This window comes from Psittacula echo, assembly GCF_963264785.1.
Source record: "Psittacula echo genome assembly, chromosome: 5".
Lineage (NCBI taxonomy): Eukaryota > Metazoa > Chordata > Aves > Psittaciformes > Psittacidae > Psittacula > Psittacula echo.
Window position 1 is genome coordinate 34,341,074 of NC_137739.1, and position 22,551 is coordinate 34,363,624.

At 35.3% G+C, this 22,551-nt stretch overlaps 1 protein-coding gene across 2 annotated transcripts in view; it reads right to left on the reverse strand.

The window, feature by feature from the left end:
* PIK3C2A (phosphatidylinositol-4-phosphate 3-kinase catalytic subunit type 2 alpha) overlaps positions 1–22,551 on the reverse strand; it is a 52,838-nt gene that overhangs the window by 14,751 nt on the left and 15,536 nt on the right. The window contains exons 3-19 of one of the 2 annotated variants that reach the window (XM_080620161.1): positions 19,657–19,757; positions 17,959–18,116; positions 15,751–15,871; positions 14,859–14,970; positions 14,162–14,241; positions 13,994–14,057; positions 11,545–11,688; positions 9,351–9,393; positions 9,051–9,264; positions 8,850–8,972; positions 7,026–7,193; positions 3,450–3,555; positions 2,542–2,684; positions 1,856–2,044; positions 1,294–1,387; positions 942–1,036; positions 384–564 (exon numbers count right to left, since the gene is read on the reverse strand). In XM_080620161.1, coding sequence (XP_080476287.1) covers positions 384–564; positions 942–1,036; positions 1,294–1,387; positions 1,856–2,044; positions 2,542–2,684; positions 3,450–3,555; positions 7,026–7,193; positions 8,850–8,972; positions 9,051–9,264; positions 9,351–9,393; positions 11,545–11,688; positions 13,994–14,057; positions 14,162–14,241; positions 14,859–14,970; positions 15,751–15,871; positions 17,959–18,116; positions 19,657–19,757 — 2,136 coding nt within the window. Of the gene's footprint in view, positions 1–383; positions 565–941; positions 1,037–1,293; positions 1,388–1,855; positions 2,045–2,541; positions 2,685–3,449; positions 3,556–7,025; positions 7,194–8,849; positions 8,973–9,050; positions 9,265–9,350; positions 9,394–11,544; positions 11,689–13,993; positions 14,058–14,161; positions 14,242–14,858; positions 14,971–15,750; positions 15,872–17,958; positions 18,117–19,656; positions 19,764–22,551 lie in introns of both variants that reach the window. The other variant, XM_080620160.1, reaches the window with a different exon arrangement.

Genomic DNA, 22,551 nt, shown 5'->3' on the forward strand with positions numbered 1-22,551 from the left:
AAATGATAGCATTCCACTCAAGCAAACTGTAAGTTGATATGACTAGCATATAAAGAGATACTCCATTCTTTTGCATAATAGGGTCATTCTTCAGCAGTAATAGGCTGAAAGCCACTCCCAGTTTATTGTACACATAAACCATCCTACTTTCTTACTCTACCACCTCACACAATCTTATGTTTCAAATTACAACAGATTTAACAATAACCATCAACTTCATTAAGCCACTAACTTGTTAAAATAAAGAACAATAGATTCATAGATCTATCAATATATTATACACAACATTTTATTGAACTTAGTCTAGAAAGGCAACTGAGTGGATTGTTTTGAGGTTACACTCAGTCTAATTTTCCTTAAGAATATTAAAAATATATACACACCTGCCGAGCAGATCCACTTGTTTGCTTTACTCTTTCTGCTACCATTCCAAAAAGCTGCACTAGCCTGGTCTGCTTTTCCAACTCTTCCCTCAGTCTTCTTCCACAGACTGAAAGAAAAGCTCCAAGAATTTGCTCATACCTTACACCAAACTTTGTATCATACAGTGTATCCTTAAGAAGCCTGGAAAAAAAAAAAAAGAAGAAAAAAAGTTTTTCTTAAGGAAAATACTGCAAACAATGAAATACTAAGAGATTAAAATAGTTTAATCAACCAGTACTATGGTATATCTGAAGTTACAGATACAGGATACAGGATATACAAAGCAAGTTTGTGCCTTGCAGACACACTCTGGTTTATTAAAAAAACAAAACAAAACAAAAAACCAAACAAAAATACCCAAAACACAACCACCCCAGGATCTACATTTTGTATACTCTGCACTCCTAACATTCAATGTTATGAATGATGATATTGAGGAAGAATATTTTTTTCCCCCTTGGAAGTATTAACCTCATACTAAACACATTAAGTGAACAACGGAACAAAGAGTATCTTACCAGTATAGGTAGTGCGCTATTCGAATGCTTCCCAGTGCCCGTGCCAAAAGAAATCTGACAAGAGCACTGTCAAGGTAGGTTTCATACTTCAATGCCTAAATACAAAGAAAATGAAATACCTCTGATGTGGAATTAATTCTAGATGAATAAAATTTTGATTAATGCACAAACAGAATCACCCCAGATCCATAGGGTAGTTAAAGCAATTATTTAATAAAATTGTTTTCCCTACTAGGCATTAAGGTCATTAAGCACAGAAGCATGCAATTGCACTTCTGCTATCAGTGATCAGCAATTTCTTTTGGTTTTCAAAGGCAAAAAAATTCACTTTACCGTAGGCAGAAAGTCTTACCTGTACAAACTGAGGCAGGAAATCAGTTAACTCATCATCACTTAATGTCTCTATCCAATTCACAGCTGTATTTCGTACTTCCTGATCAGCAAACCTAGAAAGTTGCCACAAATCCACATTAAGTTTATTTTGTTCATGTAGATTTTTTTTTTGAGATCAGCTAGATACAAAACATTCAATATAATGTCTTTAACAATTCAGTAAAGGACCTGCAAGTTTGAGGCCCTTCATTACCCAAGATGCAAACACATGCATGTGTTTAGGACAAGAATACTAATATCTCAAAAACTTCACTCTTGACGGGTTGGCTGTAAAGCTTGCTGTTCTGTCACAAATTAGATTTCAGAATTCTAACCACTACTGCTATTCTTTCGCTACATGACTTGGCTAAGCCTACATGTATGAAGTAAGCACATGGTTTTGAAATATTTTAAGAAAATTTAGCTTTTGCTATAAGAACTTTAGCAGTATTTCCACACGAACACCATTCAGAATCTTCTGAAGTAGAGTCAGTTAATGTACAACACACACATGCAGAATTTATTTACATTGCTTTTCTTACTTTGAATCAAGAAGTTCCAGTGCAGCTAAAGGTGATAAAGGAGGCCACTGCTGAAGTAGTGAATATATTTCTGGAAGGCTTGCCCAGTCCCAGTGAGGGGCACTAACCAGGATTTTTGGTAGGCTATTTGTATGACTATGACAATAATGTCTCTTCTCCCACAGAAACTCTTTATCTTCTTTTGACAGTCTGCAGACAAAAGCAGTTCAGTTTATAATGCACATTACAGACCATCACCTGAATAACCCCAACACTACTTCTAATTGTATATATTTTAACACACAAAATAGAATGAAAGTAAAATGGCCACTTCCTCCACAAAAGTCAAAACAAGAAGCAATATAAAGCCTCAAACATTAAGGAAACAGTTGTTCAAAGTTATAATTTGGGCAGGACAAAAATATGTTTTAGTATAATGTGAAATAAACCAAAATGTTCATGCCCCTACTCCCTGTAACTGAAAAAATGCCAAGCAGGAACAGGCAGCCAGAAGGGTAGCAATCTTGTATAAAAAAATATTATGACACCAGCCACGGAAAGCACAAGTCAATTCATTAAGTCAGCACCATTATTTCCCCAAGTTCAAGTCAATCTCTTGTTTAAGTCTCTAAGGTCTTCAAAATATATTAGAATTGTATTAAATTGTTACATACAGAGAGACCATAGGTAGAAAGATACTAACATACCCAATAGTGTTATCTTTGGAGAGAATGGCAAGGAGACGTTGTCTCAATGGTTTTTCTAATGTTTCTATGGAATGATGCAGAGTAGTCTTTGCAGCTTGAGGAATTTTATATTCAATATCAAAAGCATGGGATGGGAAGTCAATCTGAAAAAAAAAAAAAAAAAAAAGAAAGATATAATGCAAGTCCCTAAGAACAGTACAGAAAGCTCACCCTTCCAGCAACCCTGGATGTTCAGGCATCTGAACTCTTGTGTTCCACATGTGTAACAGTTTTCAGACACTGCTTCTTGAATATTTTTTTCTATCTTAATTCTTGGACATAACTACGATCCTTAAACATATGTCAGCTGTGTTTCTGCGCAATCCAGTAATCTGGAGTACTCCTCAGAAATGAGGCGAGGATGCTTAGAGTGAAGACTAATCACAGAACTATTAAAACCTGCATCAGTGGTTTCAACCCAACCACCAGCTCCAAATGTGCTTGGGGGCTGCTAAACCATGCCTAACAAGATGCCTTCTCTTTGGAGAGAAATCTGGACTCTGAATTTAGAGTAAGAGGTGCTTACGTTCTGTAAAGAAACTGGAATTGCTACTGTTTGGGTCTAGACAACTCCCACGTCAGCATACATTTCTATAGATTGCTTTTCAATGATGTTCTCTCCCAATACTGATTGCACATGCTAGCAAGGAATCGCCAGTTTCTCTTACTTCAAGACAGTGATTCAATAACTGACTTAAAGCAGCTTTCCATTCTTTGACCTTAATGCTTAGTTATCACTATTCTAAACTGGCTTAGCAATATTTATACTCTCCTCAAAACTTTAACTGATCTATTACCGCTTATGTAGGAGTTAGAAGTCACAATATTCAAACAAAATATTGCCAGATGAAGTCAGAATTATATATAACCTGCAATACTATTCTTTCCATATTTCCTTTCTTACTGGCCATCCCTGATGCGTGATGTGGATGTGAGGTCCAGAGTTGCAAGAGCTTTGTCCCGCAAGTTAATAATCTGAGGAAAAAAAGCACGTACAGGTATTAGTGTCACAATCTGTGTACTTCAACAAAGTATTAGTTATTAAAATACTATCTGGAGAAGATCAATGGTCACTGTGATAAAAGATTTCCAAAGTATTAGTGTTGTATAGGAGGACAGTTCAAACTGAGTATGTGTTTTACAGCACAGATAAGAATTTATCTTTTGACAACTACTGATGTTCAGAAAAGAACACAGGAAATCACACTGTACTAGCCAATACAGTTTGGAGCTTAAAAAAAGGCATTATGATTATCAAGTGTCAAATTAATTTATTTCTTTTCACCAGATGTCTTCTGTTACTTTAAGTCCTTTAAAGCACTGCATACAACTTTTAGGCAGAGAAGGCAAAGGAAAAAGTTCAATGCTGACCTAGTTAAATTAAGTGCTCCCTATTTCTTAAGGGAGAAAAGGAATACTCTTTCCTCTGAGGAATAAAGTGAACACAGACACACATTCTTATCTTCTCAGAAAAAAGGCACAAGCAGATGAATATTACAGACATCACTGCTTGCCTGGGCTTTCCATAATACCAGATTCTGCAAGCGCCTATCAGATGACGTTTATATTTCCCAGTTTATTCCCAATATTAATACTGTTTCAAATTGTAGTAAGGCACAACCAAGAATACTTCATAAACCAGCTAAACAATGAATGCTAGGTACAGAAAATTTCTATCAGTCTTTAAAAATCAAAATACAGTCTCAAAGACTGACCGAAGGACAAGCCTTAAGTAAATTTTGAAAGATGTTTTAGGGTTTATGATTTTCAAAGAGCAGTTCTTTATATGTACATATCGATTAACTGGGAGCCTATGGTATCAATAAAAATTACTGAATCATGCCACTAAAGCATAACTGAACAGCTTGTTAATTTTAGTAAGTCTCTAGTTTAATATAGATGCCACAGCCTTCTGTCTTATCCAAAAATAAAGATATTTTAAGCCACTCCAAACACACTTAACCTGAAGTGATTTTAACTTGACTATGGATTCTTCTAAAGCACATACATGACCTTTTATTCAACCTATATTTTAGTTAGCTGCAAGTTTTAGCTCCTGACGGCTACTGCTGCTGTTCTCAACTGTAACTGGAGTATTTGGCTACTATCTTTTACTAGGTCTGGATTTTATTCATGTAGACTGCAAATGGATTAGACCACTAGGATCTCAACAGCCGGCCTATGCAGGACATCCAGTAAACGCTGGCACAACACATTCTATTGTAGCACTCTGCATTAACAGAAAATACAGTTTTTTCCCAAAACTACCAACTGCAAGAGCATCATGCAGCATGAAGACAAGATAAATTCACAATTCAAAACAAAAGCTATCTTTACAATCGAATACTGTTAAATGTGGTATTTAGATAGGAGACTGAAACACAACATTTAAACAGAAGGCTGAAATAAGCATAATTCAGGAAAAGAAATTCAAGTTTTAGTGGAGACTGAAAGCAGCTGCAGGCCATCTTTGGAATGCAGGAAATCCTAAGTGCTCAAGCTGTTGGAATCATCACCATACAAAATAGGAAGTGGAACAAATAAAGTCCTATCTAGAACCAGTGGACACAAACCACACAGAACAGACCGAAGCAACACATAGAAATAACTGTCCAGGAAAGACTTGGTTGTTTTTCTGCAACCTTGGTGGACAATTAGATAATTTAAGCTTCCAGTAAGACCTAGAAGTGAGAAGCACATGTAAATAGAAAATAGCATAAAACTTGAAGCTATTTTGCAATGGTGCGATCACTTCTGCAACATCATGCCTAATTCTGACATCCGTGGTTCAAGTCTATTGCTTAATGTTTCATTGAATAACTACCAAACTGATAAGCATTTTGGAATACTCTTCGTAATGAAAGTTTCAAGGACAAGGCAACTTGAATAAATCCAAAAACACTTAAATGAATAAAGTTACAGTAGGCTTTTAACTCTTAGTGAAAAAGGTGTATTAGGATCCAGCAGCTGTACTCAAAGGAAGGCCTGTTCAAACTCGAAATATGCTTTAACACAGTTGTTAATTATTCCTTTATTTTTTAAATAAATCCTGCTGTGAATCAAAAGGGATAATTTCAGAACATTCTGGGATATCTATTACTCAAAACAGGCTAATGGAAGAAGTGGCTTATTTTTTCCATCTATGAAAATTCACCTGTATTTTAAAATACATATAAACTTTAAAACATTATTTTGATTCTCTCACTGGCTTACATATTACCACCCTATTATCAGATTCTGGATTTTTTTAGAAAGGATTAAAGGAAAAAAAAAATAAAATGAACATCAAAAATTCTCCAGTTTGGGTCCTGCATATGTAAACTTAGGAAACACACAGCACTGAATAACTTGTAGCCAAGGCAAAAATGCCTCTAAAGAATAACATTATTTAGAAATATTGCAGATCTTAAAAGTCTTTTATTTCTAAAAATTTGAGCCATTACTATATTTTGCTCTACAATCAGGGACTGGGTGACGTTAAGAGCTTATTTTCCTATCTTATGACAGTTTTAAGGCAAAAGTGCTTCTTTTCCAGTGACATGATAGAAGCATAACACATTGTTTACCTGCTGTCAGGACTGTGGTCTGTTTTGTATTGCACTAGGCACCATTCCTGCTAAATCCAAAGCTTGCTGCAAACACTTTCTTTTGCAAGTAGAACACGATTCCCAGGTAAGTGGTGGAATCACCATCCTGCCGTGTTCAAAAACCATGATGAGGCCTCTAGTGACATGGTTTAGTGGTGGACTTGGCAGTCCTGGGGTAACAGTTGGATCTGATGATCTTAAAGATCTTTTCCAATCTAGTTGATTCTGTAATTCAAAGTTGCATTCCCTATCACCATGGCTCATGAATTCGCTGAGAACTGGCAGTTCATACTTTACCTGCTGAAATACATGAATACTGACTGAAGCGCCTCTAGCCAATATCAGGTATTAGAACTCAAGAAATGCCACCTACCAAGACCATACTCTTTCAATTGAGAGCAGGCTATCAGTTCAGTAGGCAGTGACACCTGCAGATACATTTAACTTAATATAACTTACAGAGCAACACCTGAATGTCAGTGGATTCCTCAAAGGGTAACTTCAGTTGTACTTACTCAACTGCTGCATACTTACAAACAGTACTAACATGACCTCTTTTGGCCCACATTACTATGAATATTTCCTGCAAATAAAATTGCTTTCATCCAAACAATAATCAGCTTTCGCCAGCAGGTAAGGTTTTTCCAGCCAGTCAGATGGAAATACTACAACAAAGGACTGTGTTTTGTACCCTATTTAATTGAAGGTATTATTTCTGTAGCAATATAGTTTAATGAGTCTTACTTTTATCAGTCTACTACATTCAGTGTCAGACAAGCAGTTTCTCTAATTATGGGAGTGCAGTAAGCTTTATATACAGTAATTCATATTAATCTTACCCATGTTTTGGATACTTACCGCCTAAAATCGAAAAGAGGTAAAGAAACCTGACCCAAAATTTCTGGACCCTTTCTCTGCTTATTTGCATCAGGAGAACTCCCACTACTTTGATTTAGGATTCCAAACAAAGTCAGACATAGGACTGATTCCAAAGGCAACTGTGAAATTTGGATGGGGAAAATTATTCTGTAAAATGAAAGTATTAAAAAATAAGTCAGAGGAAAAAGACAGTAAGTTACAGGCTTATATGTATAATCTTTCCATGTGTCTTGCTTTCAAAAAGTTCATTAACATTGAAAAACAAGTATTAAATTTCCATGTAGTCATATTCTGCTCCACTTTATCTCCCACATCAATAGTTTGAAAAACCTGCTAAATTACACTTCTGTAGCCAGATTTTGAGCAACTCCTTTTAACCTTTGTCTATTAAATTACATTCCTTACACAGAACTGCACTGTCCAGCATAACCAGTCTTCCCACTCTACTCACTAGGAGGACACAGAGTTCCATGTTAGCCACCTCTTAACTTGTCAGATTTAAAGAGTCAGCTGACAATAGTTCCCTATCCAAAAGAAAGAATCTACTCGGAACTCCTGAAAGCTTAATTCAAATGGTACAAAATCAGCACCCATAAAAAGAAAGCAGTTGAGGAGTATACACCTCAATTAGCAATTTAAGCTCAGATCTTTGTTTACACTGTTTCTATTGCTTAAAATGTTCTGTAAGTTTGATTCTTCTGTAACACAACAAAATATCATTTTAAAAGTTATCACGATGTATTACTAAGCCAGTTACACTATAAAACACTGCTTATAACCTGCTTACAATAACTGTAATCTAACACATTTTCCATTGTAATACAGTGGTATTTGCCAGCAAAAGATCTGAAAATTAATCCCTCTTGCATCATCAAAAAAAAAAAAAAAAAAAAAAAAAAAAAAAAAAAAAAAAAAAATTAAAATTGGTAGTTGGAGTACTCTCTGAAGTCAGGTATTCTAGAACCTGAAACTCATTCCTGGTCTGAAATCATTTGTACTATAAACTTTAAGGGTATTCCTCCGGGTCTATCTCTGACCTTCAAAAACAGGTAGGAAAATAGATATAGGGCAATGCGGAGCTCATCTGATGCTCCACTTATGACAGGCTGCCTGATAACTATTAAGCAGTAAAGAGTAAGCTCTGCACAGATACGAAAAAAAGGATGTTTTTCCCTCTCAGTTATCAGATATCACCTGCCATCCTCTCCCTATTTTTTCTCTGCATGCCCTTCCTTCTGCCTTTCTACCCTCTTCTCCTGCCCCATAAAGAGAAAGAAGTTCAGTAGCTCAAACCAGACACTCCCATATGCTACAGACAGATACTCTCAAGAACTTATGCATCTGCTCTCTTTATAGAAATAATCCTAAATTAGATTTTTAAATTCAGATACAAACTTGTTACAATTTATTTGGAATAAAAAGCGATTCAATATTAATATTAGTAAAAGTGAGTTCCTTCTCCTCCCCATTCACATAATTTGAGCACTGCTTATAAGCAAGTTCTATTCATCTTTCTTTAAGCAGCACAAACTGTTCCCATTACAAGTTATGTTATGACCTTCCCAACTCCTTATAAGTGCATACTACAAACACACTAGCAGAGGGCACTTGTCCAACATTTCCATTCCCCACTTTTAAAATGAATAGTGAAATATCATTTGGAATATTATTTCTGATTTTGGGCAGTATGTGTCACACACTTTTAACACTTCAAATGGAATCCGAAGCAAGAGTTGCTTGAATGACTAGGTACTAGCTAAACTGAAATATTTTAGTGAGTCTTAATGTGCTGAAGTCACTTACAGTTCATCCCATTTAATCAAGTAGAAGAAGTTCTTGTATGTGCCAACTTTCTTGGACTGAACAGGTTTAAACAGATCTTTTCCATTATGGGTCAGAGAACAAATCAAGTAGTATTTTTCATAACTGGACAAGGAAAAGAAAGTAAATTAAACAAAAAATAATCTGTAAAAGGATGAATTTTACAATTAATAAATTACTCACTTTGATACCCAACCAGAAGAAATTCCATGAGCAGCAAATATTGTGAACTGGAGGTGTTCTGTGGCAGTCCATGCCTCTTTGGTGCTCTTACCAACTTCTGGAGAAGTTGCTGCAGAACTGCTACATGAATTCATGTGGAGTTGCAGAAGGGCTTCAACTGCTCTTGTTAACTGGTCTATACTCACTTTCAGAGGATTTTCAAGCTGCAGTGAACCTAAGTTATAATTTATCTTTAATGCATATATTCCTGAAGAGCCACCTGAAAGCAGTTTTTAAATAAAATTGAAAAACTTGACTCACCGGATGAGCTCTTGCTAGTGTCATCACCACACTTTAAGGATACCTGCACAGTGAAGTTAAAGCAAATGTCAATACCAAGAAACCCATACAAATTTTCCATTTGTCTTATATATGATATACAGAAATCACAAAACATTTGAAGACCCGTATTTGGGTTTATGCATCATCCTTTTACTCAAAGCTCCTCAAGAGTTAACTGACAGCATCGCAATTTCCACGTCATGCCGCAATTATTCACCAAGTTCAAAATCTCATGTTTTTTCAAGTCACAACTATTTTGGTATTCTTTATCAACTTTTAAAAGACACAGTACATCGGAATATTGTTCAGAATACCCTGACTAGGGACAAAACGTGGCCAAGGCTGTTACAGATGAATGCAGAAGCTGTTAGCTCTACTACCTGGTAATTTAAGTCTGAACAGATGTTCTGTTTGTGGCATTTGTTAACATATCTTCTGTAGCCAGCTTTACTACAAGTTTACTGAATAAAAAATGTTAAACAACTGACAAAACTGAACAGTAAGTACTGCTACTTTGTGCTATCTGCTGTGTTTGCTTCTTGGTCTGCTAGAATTGAAGTCTAAACATGATATAGTATTACAGCAATGTCTGTTCTCAACAAGGACACTGTCAAAGCCAATAGGTGACAAACAAATCACAAGAATTTACTCCCTTCTAACAAGGAAGGGTTTCAGGCCAAATTCAGCTTCTGATAAAACTAAAACTTTTAATGAAAACTAAGTTTGTGATTTAAAAACAAAACCCAGTGAAATTCCTAATACTTCAGAGAAAGTCTAAGCAGCTTGCCAGAATTGCTCCTGAAGAAATAAAGTTCTCCTTATGCTTTTGATCTATTAATTGAGCATCTCGTCAACTTTAAGTTTTAATTAACAAAACTTAACATTCTTATAAAAAACATACAAAAACTTAGAGGGGAAAAAAGATTATAGAAATCACATCATTTTTCCCCTTCAGAAAGGTTGCCGTATCTTTACACCATACTTGTCAAGTAGTCCAAGTACTTTTGGATGACAGGATGCAAAACTGTTGGAACAGCACTATATGTTTGATTTTTGACTTGACAATTTTTGCTTTCTTTTACTTTTTGCCCACTTCCTCCAACCATAAAACAATTAGTAAGAAAAGCAAACAATATAAGGCTTAGGTGCAACTAGCTCCAATCTTTCTAGCAGTTTCATTTCTGAATGCAATCTCTCCATGCCTTCATAAACATTACTGTTTAAGCCAATGTTCATCACAAGAGAATTACAGGGTTTTTACTGATAAAGTACCACCTTTTTCAAATTCTACTGGGATAGCATTATTTTTGGAATTTATTTTTACACTAATTATTTTGACAGCTTTCTTCTATCAAAAAACAAACACTGAAGAAATACTTAACACATTATTTTACCAAGTTTTCTTCATACAACTTCTGAACTTCCCTGCAAGAATTTTAGTTCTTGCAACAACTGTATCTGGTCTGTGCATTTTGCGAGACTTCTGTTCAGTATTACAAATATATCACAGAACTGATGAAGCCCAAAGTGAATAGAACAGCACATGAACCACCACTCTAATAAGGCAGCAGGACAACTGAAACAGCATTAGAAGGCTACTTATTTGCATACTTCTCCACTAATGACTGTTTTGACATTGTGCCTTGAGACCAATTCGCTCAAGGCAGTTTTATCATCAAAATTGTGCTATTTGAGAGATTTTATTTTTGTCCCTATACTCAGGAATGCAAGAGCATGAACTGTTAAGAGTTTTAAGATGCTGTTGCTATTCACATAAATACTGCACAGGAAGTGCATTATGTGAATTCCTCCTTTAAGCATAACTGCATTGATTTTAGTGGGCATGAGCTAGCTGCCAGTCTCCCTCAGTCAGATTTAGTAGCATCTGCTGCAATACAAATCTGTAGTTACAGAATGAGTATTTTAAAATAGTTTTAAAAAAAGTCACTACTTGGAACAGGACAGGATTCCGTAAGCAAATAGTTAATGCATTAACAGCAAAGAGATGTTAAAATGGAAGACATCAGCTAAAATAAAAAGCAAAAAACAACAAACCAAAACATAACCCTTACTGGACTGTTGCTGGTATTACCAGCTACGAAAGACTATGAAGTAGTATTTATCAGTGTTAAGAAGCACACCTCAGAATACAATTTATAGTGTCAAAGTTTACCTCAGCATTTTTAGTCCTTGGAAGATTAACAGCCCTTCTTAGCTTCTTTACTGATTCCGTTATTGCAGGAGTCTCTACACAATCCAATGTAGAACAGATTTTTCTGACAGTCTTAATTACATGATCTACTGCTTTATGCTGGTTCTAGTAAGAGAGAGATTAATCTGATCACAATCATGAAACCCAGTATTGTTATAATTTTTATTTTTTTTTTAATATAATGTATTGCCAAGAAAATTTCGTTATGAGATGCATATCTCAATTACACTAACTGTGGTGAAAGAATTAAATAAAAACTTCAGCATTGAGAACTTCCCTACAGCACAGTTATCAATGCCAAAAACATATTAGTATGGATTATAGTATAGAGTCCTGGGAAACACTGAGGTTTCCAACTGTTTTTCTATTAAGCTGTTGGCAGACAAGTATTATTGAATGAGATATTAAGCTCAAATTCCCTCATGGCACAATAAGTGTAGACTGAAAAAAGGATATTCAATTAGAGTGAGGAAGGAATGCTAAAGAAGCAGCATTTCAATTTCAGCCCTCTCAAAACAAGCATATAGGTTTATATTACACTTACACTACAGTGTAGCTTCCGTAATGGAAACTCATCTTTTTTATTTCACTTTAATATACTTTTGGAAAAAAGTCTGTTGCAACTTTTGTCTTAAGTATTATTTAAATGGTTCTTCCATATGCAGCAAATGCAAAATGTAAATGCAAATGCAAAATCTTGGAGAAGGAAAGGAATTGGGGTTGCGCACTTCACAGGAATCTTTTTTGTTTGTGCTTTAGTATAAGCAAAGTCCTAATCCAACTTTAAAGAACACATGTAGAAAATGAAAACATATGCTTCAAAATAACTGTTTACTTTTTAAAGGCATTATGTATATGTTTCTTTCACAATTACTTATAGTCACTTACAAGGGATTAGTGTAACATGCCCTCAAAATCTAAACTGATTCCTGGCCTACACCCTCCCTGTCCCCCCAGACGTATTCCTACAAATGGGAAACAAAAAAACCATTTGAATCATTAAGTTTTTGGATTAGGAGTTACGTGGCAACAATTAACTTCGTCCTGGTAAGAAAATAACCATATAAGTCAGAAGACATGGTAAATATTTAAGCCATACCTTCAAAGCTAACACCTTAAACATAACAGCTATTTTGACATATGAAAAGCAAAATTTCCACTGCTATTTTCCTCACAGGTTCTCAAATTAACCTGAATAAAATTCAAAGGCTACGTACAAGTTATTTATGGATTACTTTATCCAATTTCACTGATTAGCAAGCTTCAGCTACTGAATATGTATAGGAGTTCACTTCAGTAAGTGAAATTTAAAATGCAGTAACTGATGATATTTGAACCTGACCATCATCACCTACAAGCTACATCTCCCATCCTTAAAAAGGCTGTAGAAAGAGTAGAACATATAAGTCTGAATTGAGATGTTTTGTATTCCTCACCTCAGCCTGTGAAATCACAGTTAAACAAGCAAGCTGAAGCAGCTGCAAGAGCAAAGCAACAAAACCATCACCATATTAAGGAGCAGTAACATCGCACTCTTCTACATAAAGACTGTATTCAAAATTACCCTTGAGAATAGGGTGAATCACCATCAAGGTAATTAAATAACATCAAGGGAATATGTAAATAGTGGACATCAGTCTGTTCAGGCCTGCATTCCTTTGAGAGGCAAACAAACAGAGTGGAAATGAAAAGTATTGTAATTAAGTCATTAATTTCAAGACTGCTCTTATAGAAACAGTTTAAGGAACATAGTTAGTGAATGTTTGAGAATTTACATCTCCAAGTTATATTACTATGAGTTAAACCAAGCTTCTCCTTTTAGAAGTAAGTACCTTCAGCTTGCCTTTGCATTTGGGAAATTACTCCAAATTACTCCACATGCACAGTGTTTCAAGCTACCTATCATACACTGAAATAGACAATGATTTTGACAGCATATTTTAAATTAATCCAATACAGCAGACTAAAAAATTATCACAGTTTGCGTAAAACTTACTTGTATGCTCCAAACATACTTCATTTACTCCAGTTCTACTCAACAATTAATGCTCACCTGTGTAGATTTGTATCTGCTACCAATATAGCATTTATGGCTGACAACTGACACAGTCAGAATTCACACCTTTTCCCTATTCCCACAAATTAATCTCTTCTGAGATTTTTGAGGAAAAATGTTATTTTGCATCCAGGACTTGGAAGATACATTTCTAATTCTGATGATTAGGTAGTAAGTAATTTCCAAGAAAAGCTAGGAAGAAAAGAGGAAAGCAATCCAAAAATCCATTATTACAAACTTACATTTGACAGCTTGTTCAGATCTCGGTTTCCCCAAGAATATCTGCAAGTTTTTTTCCTAACTATCTCATTAATAAACTACTTCTGGTTCAGCAATAACTTGCAATGACCTTACCTCATTTTTAAGAGCTATGTTAACTTGCTTGTGATATACATCAAAAAGCTCTTCAATAGAAGACCTACAAAAAATAGTAGTTATTGATCACAAATACAAGAGAATAAAATAACCTTGGTCAGAAATTCAGCAGTGGACTTGATTACTGAAACAACCACATAATATTACCTTATAACAGGCTCTCTGAAAGGCTTTTCTACTTTGTAGAGGTGTTTGGTTAGCTGTATGGGTGTTCTGTCATCATCATCCTGCAATAAAACATTAGAAACATGAGAACTGGATTTATTACCTACAATTTCTAATACTGTTTTATAAGTTTCATTATTAATACCCACGGAGTAAAAGGAGAAGATAGAAAGCAATGTCTTTAAAGGGAAAAAGAAATAACAAATTAACAGCCTATGAAGCGTGTATATATTGGGACAGAGGGAAGAGGGAAGATACAGCAAACAAGTGCTTAACTATGCAGAAATCAAGTATTTCTCCCTTTGTCTATGGTTTGATACATACCTAATTAAATGCAAAAACTGTTCTCAACTTTTATTTAACTCAAAATTTGTTGCTTGTCTTTTCAGACCTCAAGTTTACTCCAAATGGTTGCATATGTTTTCCAGCTTTAGTGTTTCCCAATAAGAAATATCATTTGTATTTATATAATTTGCACTGTGAAAATTTATTATGTATTATTATGTATTATTATGTATTATATATATTATTATGTATTTCAACTTCTCTTAGTGTAAGAGGACACAATTCCCAACACCAAGCAGATACACTAATTTGTAAACACAAAAAGGTGACGCCTCAGATCCATCAACTCTGATACGAACTCCCAATCTCCTGCTGCAGTTTAGGAGGTACTTACTGTTCGTGCAAGATCGCTGCATATTACACTATGGGTCAAGAGCTGCAGTTTGATTTCTGTATCCCACTTCCGACAGTTCTGAATATATTCATGACTTCCTATGCAGTGCTTACTGTTAAACAAAAGAAATCTTAAGTTACATCAAAAGTATGCAGTGTTTCCCAAAAAAAAAACCAACAAACCTCACATGGAATATCTGAGGCAACCTGTTGGCTCAAAATAAGGAAATGGTGAATTAATCTCCACACCATACTACTTGATCTGATTTTTACTTCTGCAGAAGTTTTAGTATACTATTACAGATACCTGTACTTTGGCTAAAGCTCTTACCTACTGTGGCTAACGTGGAAACCAAGTATTCTAATCCAAAAAACTAATTGGGATTTGTAAATCATTAGCTTGGGAGGAGGGAGGGGGAGAAGGAGGAAAAAAAAAACCAACACAAAACCCAACCAACCAAACAAAACCAAAACCAAACAAAAACCAGGCAAATACCCCACCAAACCCAACAAAACAAAAAACCCAAGTAACACAAATTATTAGGAATCAGAAGTCATCAGTAGATTTTTTTCATGGTTGCTAGAATTTGAAGAGCAGCTGAAAACTACAATATCCATCTACAGAAATGCTCTAGAAATCTGCATCTGAAAAAGCTTGTTTGCGTTCAACACAACAGATGGCAGATTAGAATAGATTTCTAGGAAGGTGATGAGAACTCACTTTGCTGCATCTCAGAGCAACTCTAGAGATTTCTGATCTTTGTGCAAAGTGTGACTCTCCCATGTTTTTAAGATTTCTGCTTTCACACATTTAATCATTAAAGACATACTTTCCAGTAACTGTGCCATGAAAAGGCATGAAGTTAAATATTAATGAAGAAGAGTTTGCTTACTTCTGTAAAACTTCTTCTTGGCCACAGACTTTCAGGATATAGCTGCCAATATCCACTTCATTCAAATCATCATGCACCCAGCAAAGCGCCTGCATTATTATAAGCTCAACAGGGGAACTCACTGTTTAAAGAAATTACATCTAGAAGTTAAATATAAATCAAGTAATACTAACAATTACTCACTCACAAATTGTAGTTATTTAATGAAATTTATTTTTATACTCATAGGGAAGACTCTTATGCTTTTATAACCTCCTAAATTTCATAGTCTGAGGTCTTCATTTTTTGGGTTTTTTTGGGTTTTTTTTCCTCGCAAAGAAAGGCAATTATAAAATCTGCCTGTAGTTTAATAAATCAGTAAATCCTTTCTAAATTAGGATACAGCGTAGTCACTTGACCAAAAGTACAAAAGCAGTCCGCAGTCTGTTTTCCAGGATTTTTTAGATAAGGACAGCCTTTACTACTTAGTTTAAAAATCAGTATCTGAAGAATTGGGGATGGAACTTTTCTATTTGCTCTGCTTTTGAGGAAGTGACCATTAGCCGAATCAGAGGCAAATTCTACTGAAAGTCCTTTTTTCTTTCCATTTGTCAAGGCCAGTTTCCAGACTGTACAGATCAGATCTCAGAAAGCATCACCAAGCCTTTGCAAAAAGCAATTCTACCAGCACTTTCAAGCTCCAACCGCTTTTTTTAAAACAGTTCTTCTCTTCCATCCAGCAACTATGGAGTGAAAGAAAGAATCCCAGTCAAACCCAAAATCGATTCTCCCACAGCCACCAGCTGTCGCTGGTGAAAAATACAGATATATTTAACATTATAAATACTTTAAATACAAAACTCTCTCTACCCCTCCCTACCTAGTTTCTGATCTTCCTAAATCATTACAAACCGTGTCAGTAAGTACCTCAACATTCCATAAAAAAACACAGCATTTTTTTATCAGTACCTTCAGACTGTTTTGCTTTTTTCCTCCTCCAGGGACCTTATTTTCCCAAATCTTCTTCAAAAAGAAATGTTACTACTATGGTGGATACAGAGAGGCAATGCCACAACAGTATTCTCCACAAGATAACACAAGTGCTTTTTTTCAGTAACAGATGACTAGTTATTACAAGCATAAAGGTATAAACCCAAGGATGAAGGGCAGAAACCCTTCCTAGGCTACACTTACATTCCACATAATTTCTTAACAAAAGAGTATAAAATCTCAGCAGAATAACTGTTAGGTCTAGCAAATTAATAAAGAATGAAAACTTATGCACTGAGAACTTGTTTTCAAATGAAGCAGCTAGTTCCAGTGAGTAATAGAGCAACTTCGTATCTTTTGAGAACAAGCAAGTCTAAAACATCTACACTGTTAAGAGAATCAAATAATAAAAACCCACCACTGCACAGATCCTCTACCAGGTGTCACAGTCTGAGAATGGGAACCCCCACAAGGGCTCAGATACTACAGATTAGAGAAGCTGAAAAATAAGTTGCTCCTGAGGCAATTTATCATCAGTTATTTTATCACCATGAACTGCCAGAATTGGACAACATCCAGAGTTACAGCCTTTAGTGCAAACACACTGTGCTGTCTTGATTGCACAGAAAATACAAATTTACGTACAAGGCAAAAGTAAAAGTTTCACCCCAAGCTAACTAATATTCCTGGTTACCCATAAAACTGGGCTAGCTAGCTGTGGCACAGTGACAGCATTATTTGAGTGTTTGTGTTCATAAGCATGTATTGAATTCAAGTAACAGGTGATTTCCATGTTGATTCTGATTTCCTAACAGCAATTTGTCTGAATTTAGATAGCCTGCAAGAACACGTTAGTATGTTGAAAAAAAAAAAAAAAATTAAAGTTAAGAATCTGTGTCATGGGGGTGCTGTCCTCTCAATAAGCATAAAGTAGGTCAAACTCCTGAAAAATTATTTTAACATTCCCAGCTGTGGCTAGAATGGTGCTTCTGGTTTGCTTTGTCTCTCCTTTTTCAAAAAAGGTTCTACTTTGCCAGCTTCTAAATATTTTCTGATGGAGACAGTGACCCAGAATAGATTCCTTCTTCAGTCACCTTTTCCACATTCCCCACGAGTAATCCGTACACCTGAGACCCAGGGATTACAACAACTGAAAATCATTGGCCAGGACAGAGTGTACACTTAACCCACCTTTCTAAGTCTCACAAGCAAATTCGAATTTAAAAAGCAGAAACATACCATCACATGTGAAAGTTACTGGTTGTTGGAATTCTTCAATTTCTATGGAAACCTTGATACTGGCACTCTCCCCACTTATATTTCTTTGCAGCATGACTGGACTCAGCACAAAGCCTGGATTTGTTTGCCGATTAGCATACGGAAACTTGGTCCTCAATCTGAAAGTACAGAAGGTTTATGAAAACCTGCAATGGATAAGCCTAAGACTAAAGCAAAATAACATGGTAACAAGCACAAACCAGAACAGTAAAAACTACCTTTTGCTCTTTACCTAAACTGGATGTACAAAACGCCATTTAATTTTTCTACTGTCAATAGAATATTGCCCACAGTAATTATACATGTAGTAGTTACACAGGAAAAAAAATACTAGCTTATAATTAGGCACGTTTTCCATACAGCTTAAATATTTAATAGGTCAATGCTTACAGGACATATGCAGCTTCTGTAGAAGCTAAGCCCTAAAACAGTTTTTAAAAACCTAACCCATAGCATTTGTTGAAAAATATTTTTTAAAAAGAGTAATTTCCTTTATGTGCAACAGACCACAAAACTTTTTACATGTCTCAGTTTTTGGAAGTCTAATCTGAACTTAGATACTACGCAGAAAATAGTTATTTCAAGTTCCATTTTAAGCACAGTGTCTTGAAAGAGAGGGCAACAATTAGATTTAATTAGAAACTGTTGCAACAAGCCTCTTTTATGTGAGATTCCTCTTAATGTTGTTCATCAGTACGTTTCATATGAATTCTCTTTGGTTTTACAGAGTTTTTCTTTTTATAAACATTCCCGGTTTTAGAAGTAGCTGTTATCCTTCAGATTCAAAGACCTCCATTTCCCCCATTATTTCTTGGATTTTGATCTTGAGAGACAAAAAAAGGCAAGGCTCCTAGTTTGTGTTCTAAATGAAGCAAGCAAAACAAAACCAAAAACCAGAACTCATTTAATTGTAGCAGTAAACAAAAACAAAGAAGGAGCATTCTGGGTTATCAAGTCCCATCTTCTCTGGTCTGACCTTAAGAAACTTCACCACCTGATCAAAGCAGGAACAAGTTTGAAGGTTTTATTTGTTACAGAATTCTAGTCATGGAAGCAATTAAAATTAGAGCATTTAAGGGCTGGCAAGCCATTGCATGACACGATTTAGTGAGGTGTATCAACTAAGGAAAAAAAAACAACCCAAAAAACCCCAACAAAACTCCAAATCCTTTCAAAAGAAATTGTATTAAAAAGATAGTAGAGGTAGATATAGAAAAATAGTTTGAGGATAAAAAGGTATTATAAAATCAAGGGAAAAAAACAGGAAAAATCAAAGGGCCAAAAAAATAAAGAGGAAATATGATAATCCAGAAACCTTGGTAGTAAAAACCTTTACAATTCTGTTACTTTCTTAGGGAGAAGTGAGGAGCTGGGGAACAAAACCAGCCCAAATACAAATAAAAGCAACAACAAAACAAAACAAAAACAAACAAAAAAAAAAAATCCAAAAAAACCCCACCACAACAAAAAAACAAGACAAAACCAGGAAAAAACTGGGATAAGGGAAAAAAAAAGGAAAGCCACACATACTGAAATCCACTCCATCAAGCAAAAAAGGTAGGACTGGCCCTGTCAACCTAACTAAAAATTAATTATTCAGCTTTTTTTTTTTTCTTTTTTCTCCTTCCAAAAGCTGATTTGTGTTCAGAAATTTCTTACTTTGTAACTGCTTGAGAAAAAGCTGACAGTTCTTGATTCTGCCCTTCAGTTTCTTGGAGAAGCACGTTTTCTGTCAGCTTGCCAGTGGTCCCATTGTCTTTCTGCAACTCAAAGATAATACAGTATTTAAATAGCTGCAAACCTATTCCTATAGCCAGCAAAGCCATGTGTTGATGAAAGATTTTAATGAGTCTGAGTTTTACTATTAGTTTTATGTCAAGTTCTATAAGGAGAAAAATGCACATAGCAACTAAATTGAAAAGCATTAAGGTTCACTGGACTCTCTTACAGAAGGTAATTTATCTGACAGCATCATTATCAGTTAAGATGAAGTTGCAAGCAGTTCCTGAGCTCTCAGCAGTGACTTGTTGCATTAGAATTTGGAAAGATTTTGCTGAACCAAAGCAGGAAGACAAATATTTTTTTTCTTCCACGTCTATGACTCAACTTTCAGTGTAGTTCCAGAAAGAACCATTACACGAGTTCTGCCCATGATTACCTTTTCCTACAAAGCATGAAAAGAAAAGTTGTACACTGGAAGGAAATAGCATTCAGAACACTAAACTTGGAACTAATCTCGTGGTATGAAACGACTGCTGTTTCAATCCTTTATGCCATGTACACCCACCAGCTCACAAATACATAAACCACAGTCTTTGAAGTATTCAATCTAAAATACAATTGCTAAAAGAGAACTGCAGTTTCAAACAACAAAATCCAATAAACTTTAAAAAACCCAAACAAACCAACAACAAAACCATAACCAAACACAAACAAAAAACTGCAGCAGTCTTTAATCCATATCAGTTTCTGATGCAATTCACAATCCAGCCATACAAATGCCAGTGTGAGCAAAAAGCAGAGAGCAACTGGAAGAACCAGTGGTACTGAAGTGTAACTCAACAGCCTGTAGTCTAACAACCACCACTACCCTGAAGCACTCATGAAACTCCAGCCAGATACTCCCTGGGATAAACTGATCATTAAGAGTTTGCTCATGTCCAACCCAGGGCCATTGCACACAGAGGATAAAGCCTTCCGACCAGTTACATTTTACATCCACAGCTTTTACAATTCTTATGGAAACGAGGGAGTCAAAAAAAAAAAAAAAAGCAGACTACCGTTCTAAAAATCATCACAATTTATTCTTATTTGAAATAGTGATTAACTGCTTAACTAGTATGTGGGTTACTTATCATTAGCTGACAAAGTTAGCTGAGCATCTGATTTCACTGAGCATATCATGTATTGTAGTTCAACTACACTCAGAAGAGGCAGGTCAAATCTGTAACATGCTAGGAGCTGTCAGGTCTTTTCCTTTTAGCACTTTTTTTTTTTTCCCCTCATATTAACTTGTTTGAATAGTATAACCTAAACTTGGCAAGGCTAATATAAACAACCCATAACTGCTACTTGAATTGCATTTAAACCTAGTTATTTCAGCTAAAATATTGGTTTCATGAACACTGAGAATTCAAAAGGATAAATGCTATGTAATTGGGGATTAGCCATGCTATGGGAAGCAATTAAAGCAGGAGGCCATCAAGCCACCAAACTCGGAATAAGATTCAGAAGTATGGATAATACCTTAAATTTAAAAAGGTTTTTCTATTATAATATCTCAGACAAGTTTCATCACATAAAAATGCTTCTGGGCAACTGCAGGAGGCCTGCTGACAAATCTGTGCAATCCAGCATAAGTATTCTTTAAGCAGTTACACAATAACAAAACAAAAAAAATCATACAAGGAAAAGGAAAGTTACCATATCAAGTGAAAGGTAAATACCTTTGATGAAGGTGCAAATAACTGCTGGTGAGTGCTCAAGACCAACCACAATCATTTGAAATCAAGAAGCTGACTATACAAAGTCTGTTCTACCTAGGAACTTCTTTTTAACTAAGCTAAGTAATGCTACAAATAAGTACCCAAAGCACTTTGCAACACTAACCAGAGTATGAAAGCACCACATAAGTGGATTACCACCTCACACCAGTGATGCAGCACTGCAACTTTTTACTATTATGTGACACTTTTGAAATATTTACAGCAAAAATTTCAGGTTATTCTGCTGTTAATTTCAAAGAAGTTTAGAGACCTACAAGGCAACTGTGCACATGCAAGCTTAGCCAGGGTAAACAATAAATTCTAATGTAATGAGGAAAGAAAAGAAAAAGGTTTATTTTGTTACCCACAGTTGACCTCAGGGTCACATTTGGCTAAGAAACAAAAAACCAAGGTTATTACAGATATGTACTGCTGGAAATTATCTCCTTATGGAAAATCACAAACATTAAATACCTCCTTGCTTTTTTAGCTGAATTTCAATACTAATTTTTGATCACTTTTTGGAACATAGTTTCAGAATGAACTAAGTAATCTATTTAAAAATCTACTTGACTCAAATGAGTCAAGTTTTGAGCAACAATCAGAATTTGAATTTCTTTAATTTCCAGATGAGCAAATCTAAGAGGTGCAAAAGCTATCAAACAGGAAATAACTTGCAAGAAAGGGCTTCAGGCCAAACTAGACAAGTAGTTTGTATCAGCACAGACTGCAAAAACAGAAGTGTTCTGTAAATACCATTACTCTCAAAAAACAAAACAAGAACCAACCAAAATCCAAAAACCCAACCAAAAAAAACAACAACCCACCAAACAAACCCCAGTAAATTACAAAAAAAGTTAAGTTAAATCCCATGAACTTATAAAGCCACAAGACACTTCAGCTCTGTGGAAAGGTACAGAAGACAACACTTAAAATAGGACAAAATTGTGATTTTGCCTCTGCTTTCAGAAATGAGAGTGACAAGCACTCAAGTTGAGTGGAATCAAATTGAGGGGAATACTGAATACATAGTTACTTCAACAAATATTGAAGCAAAACTCAAAGCAAT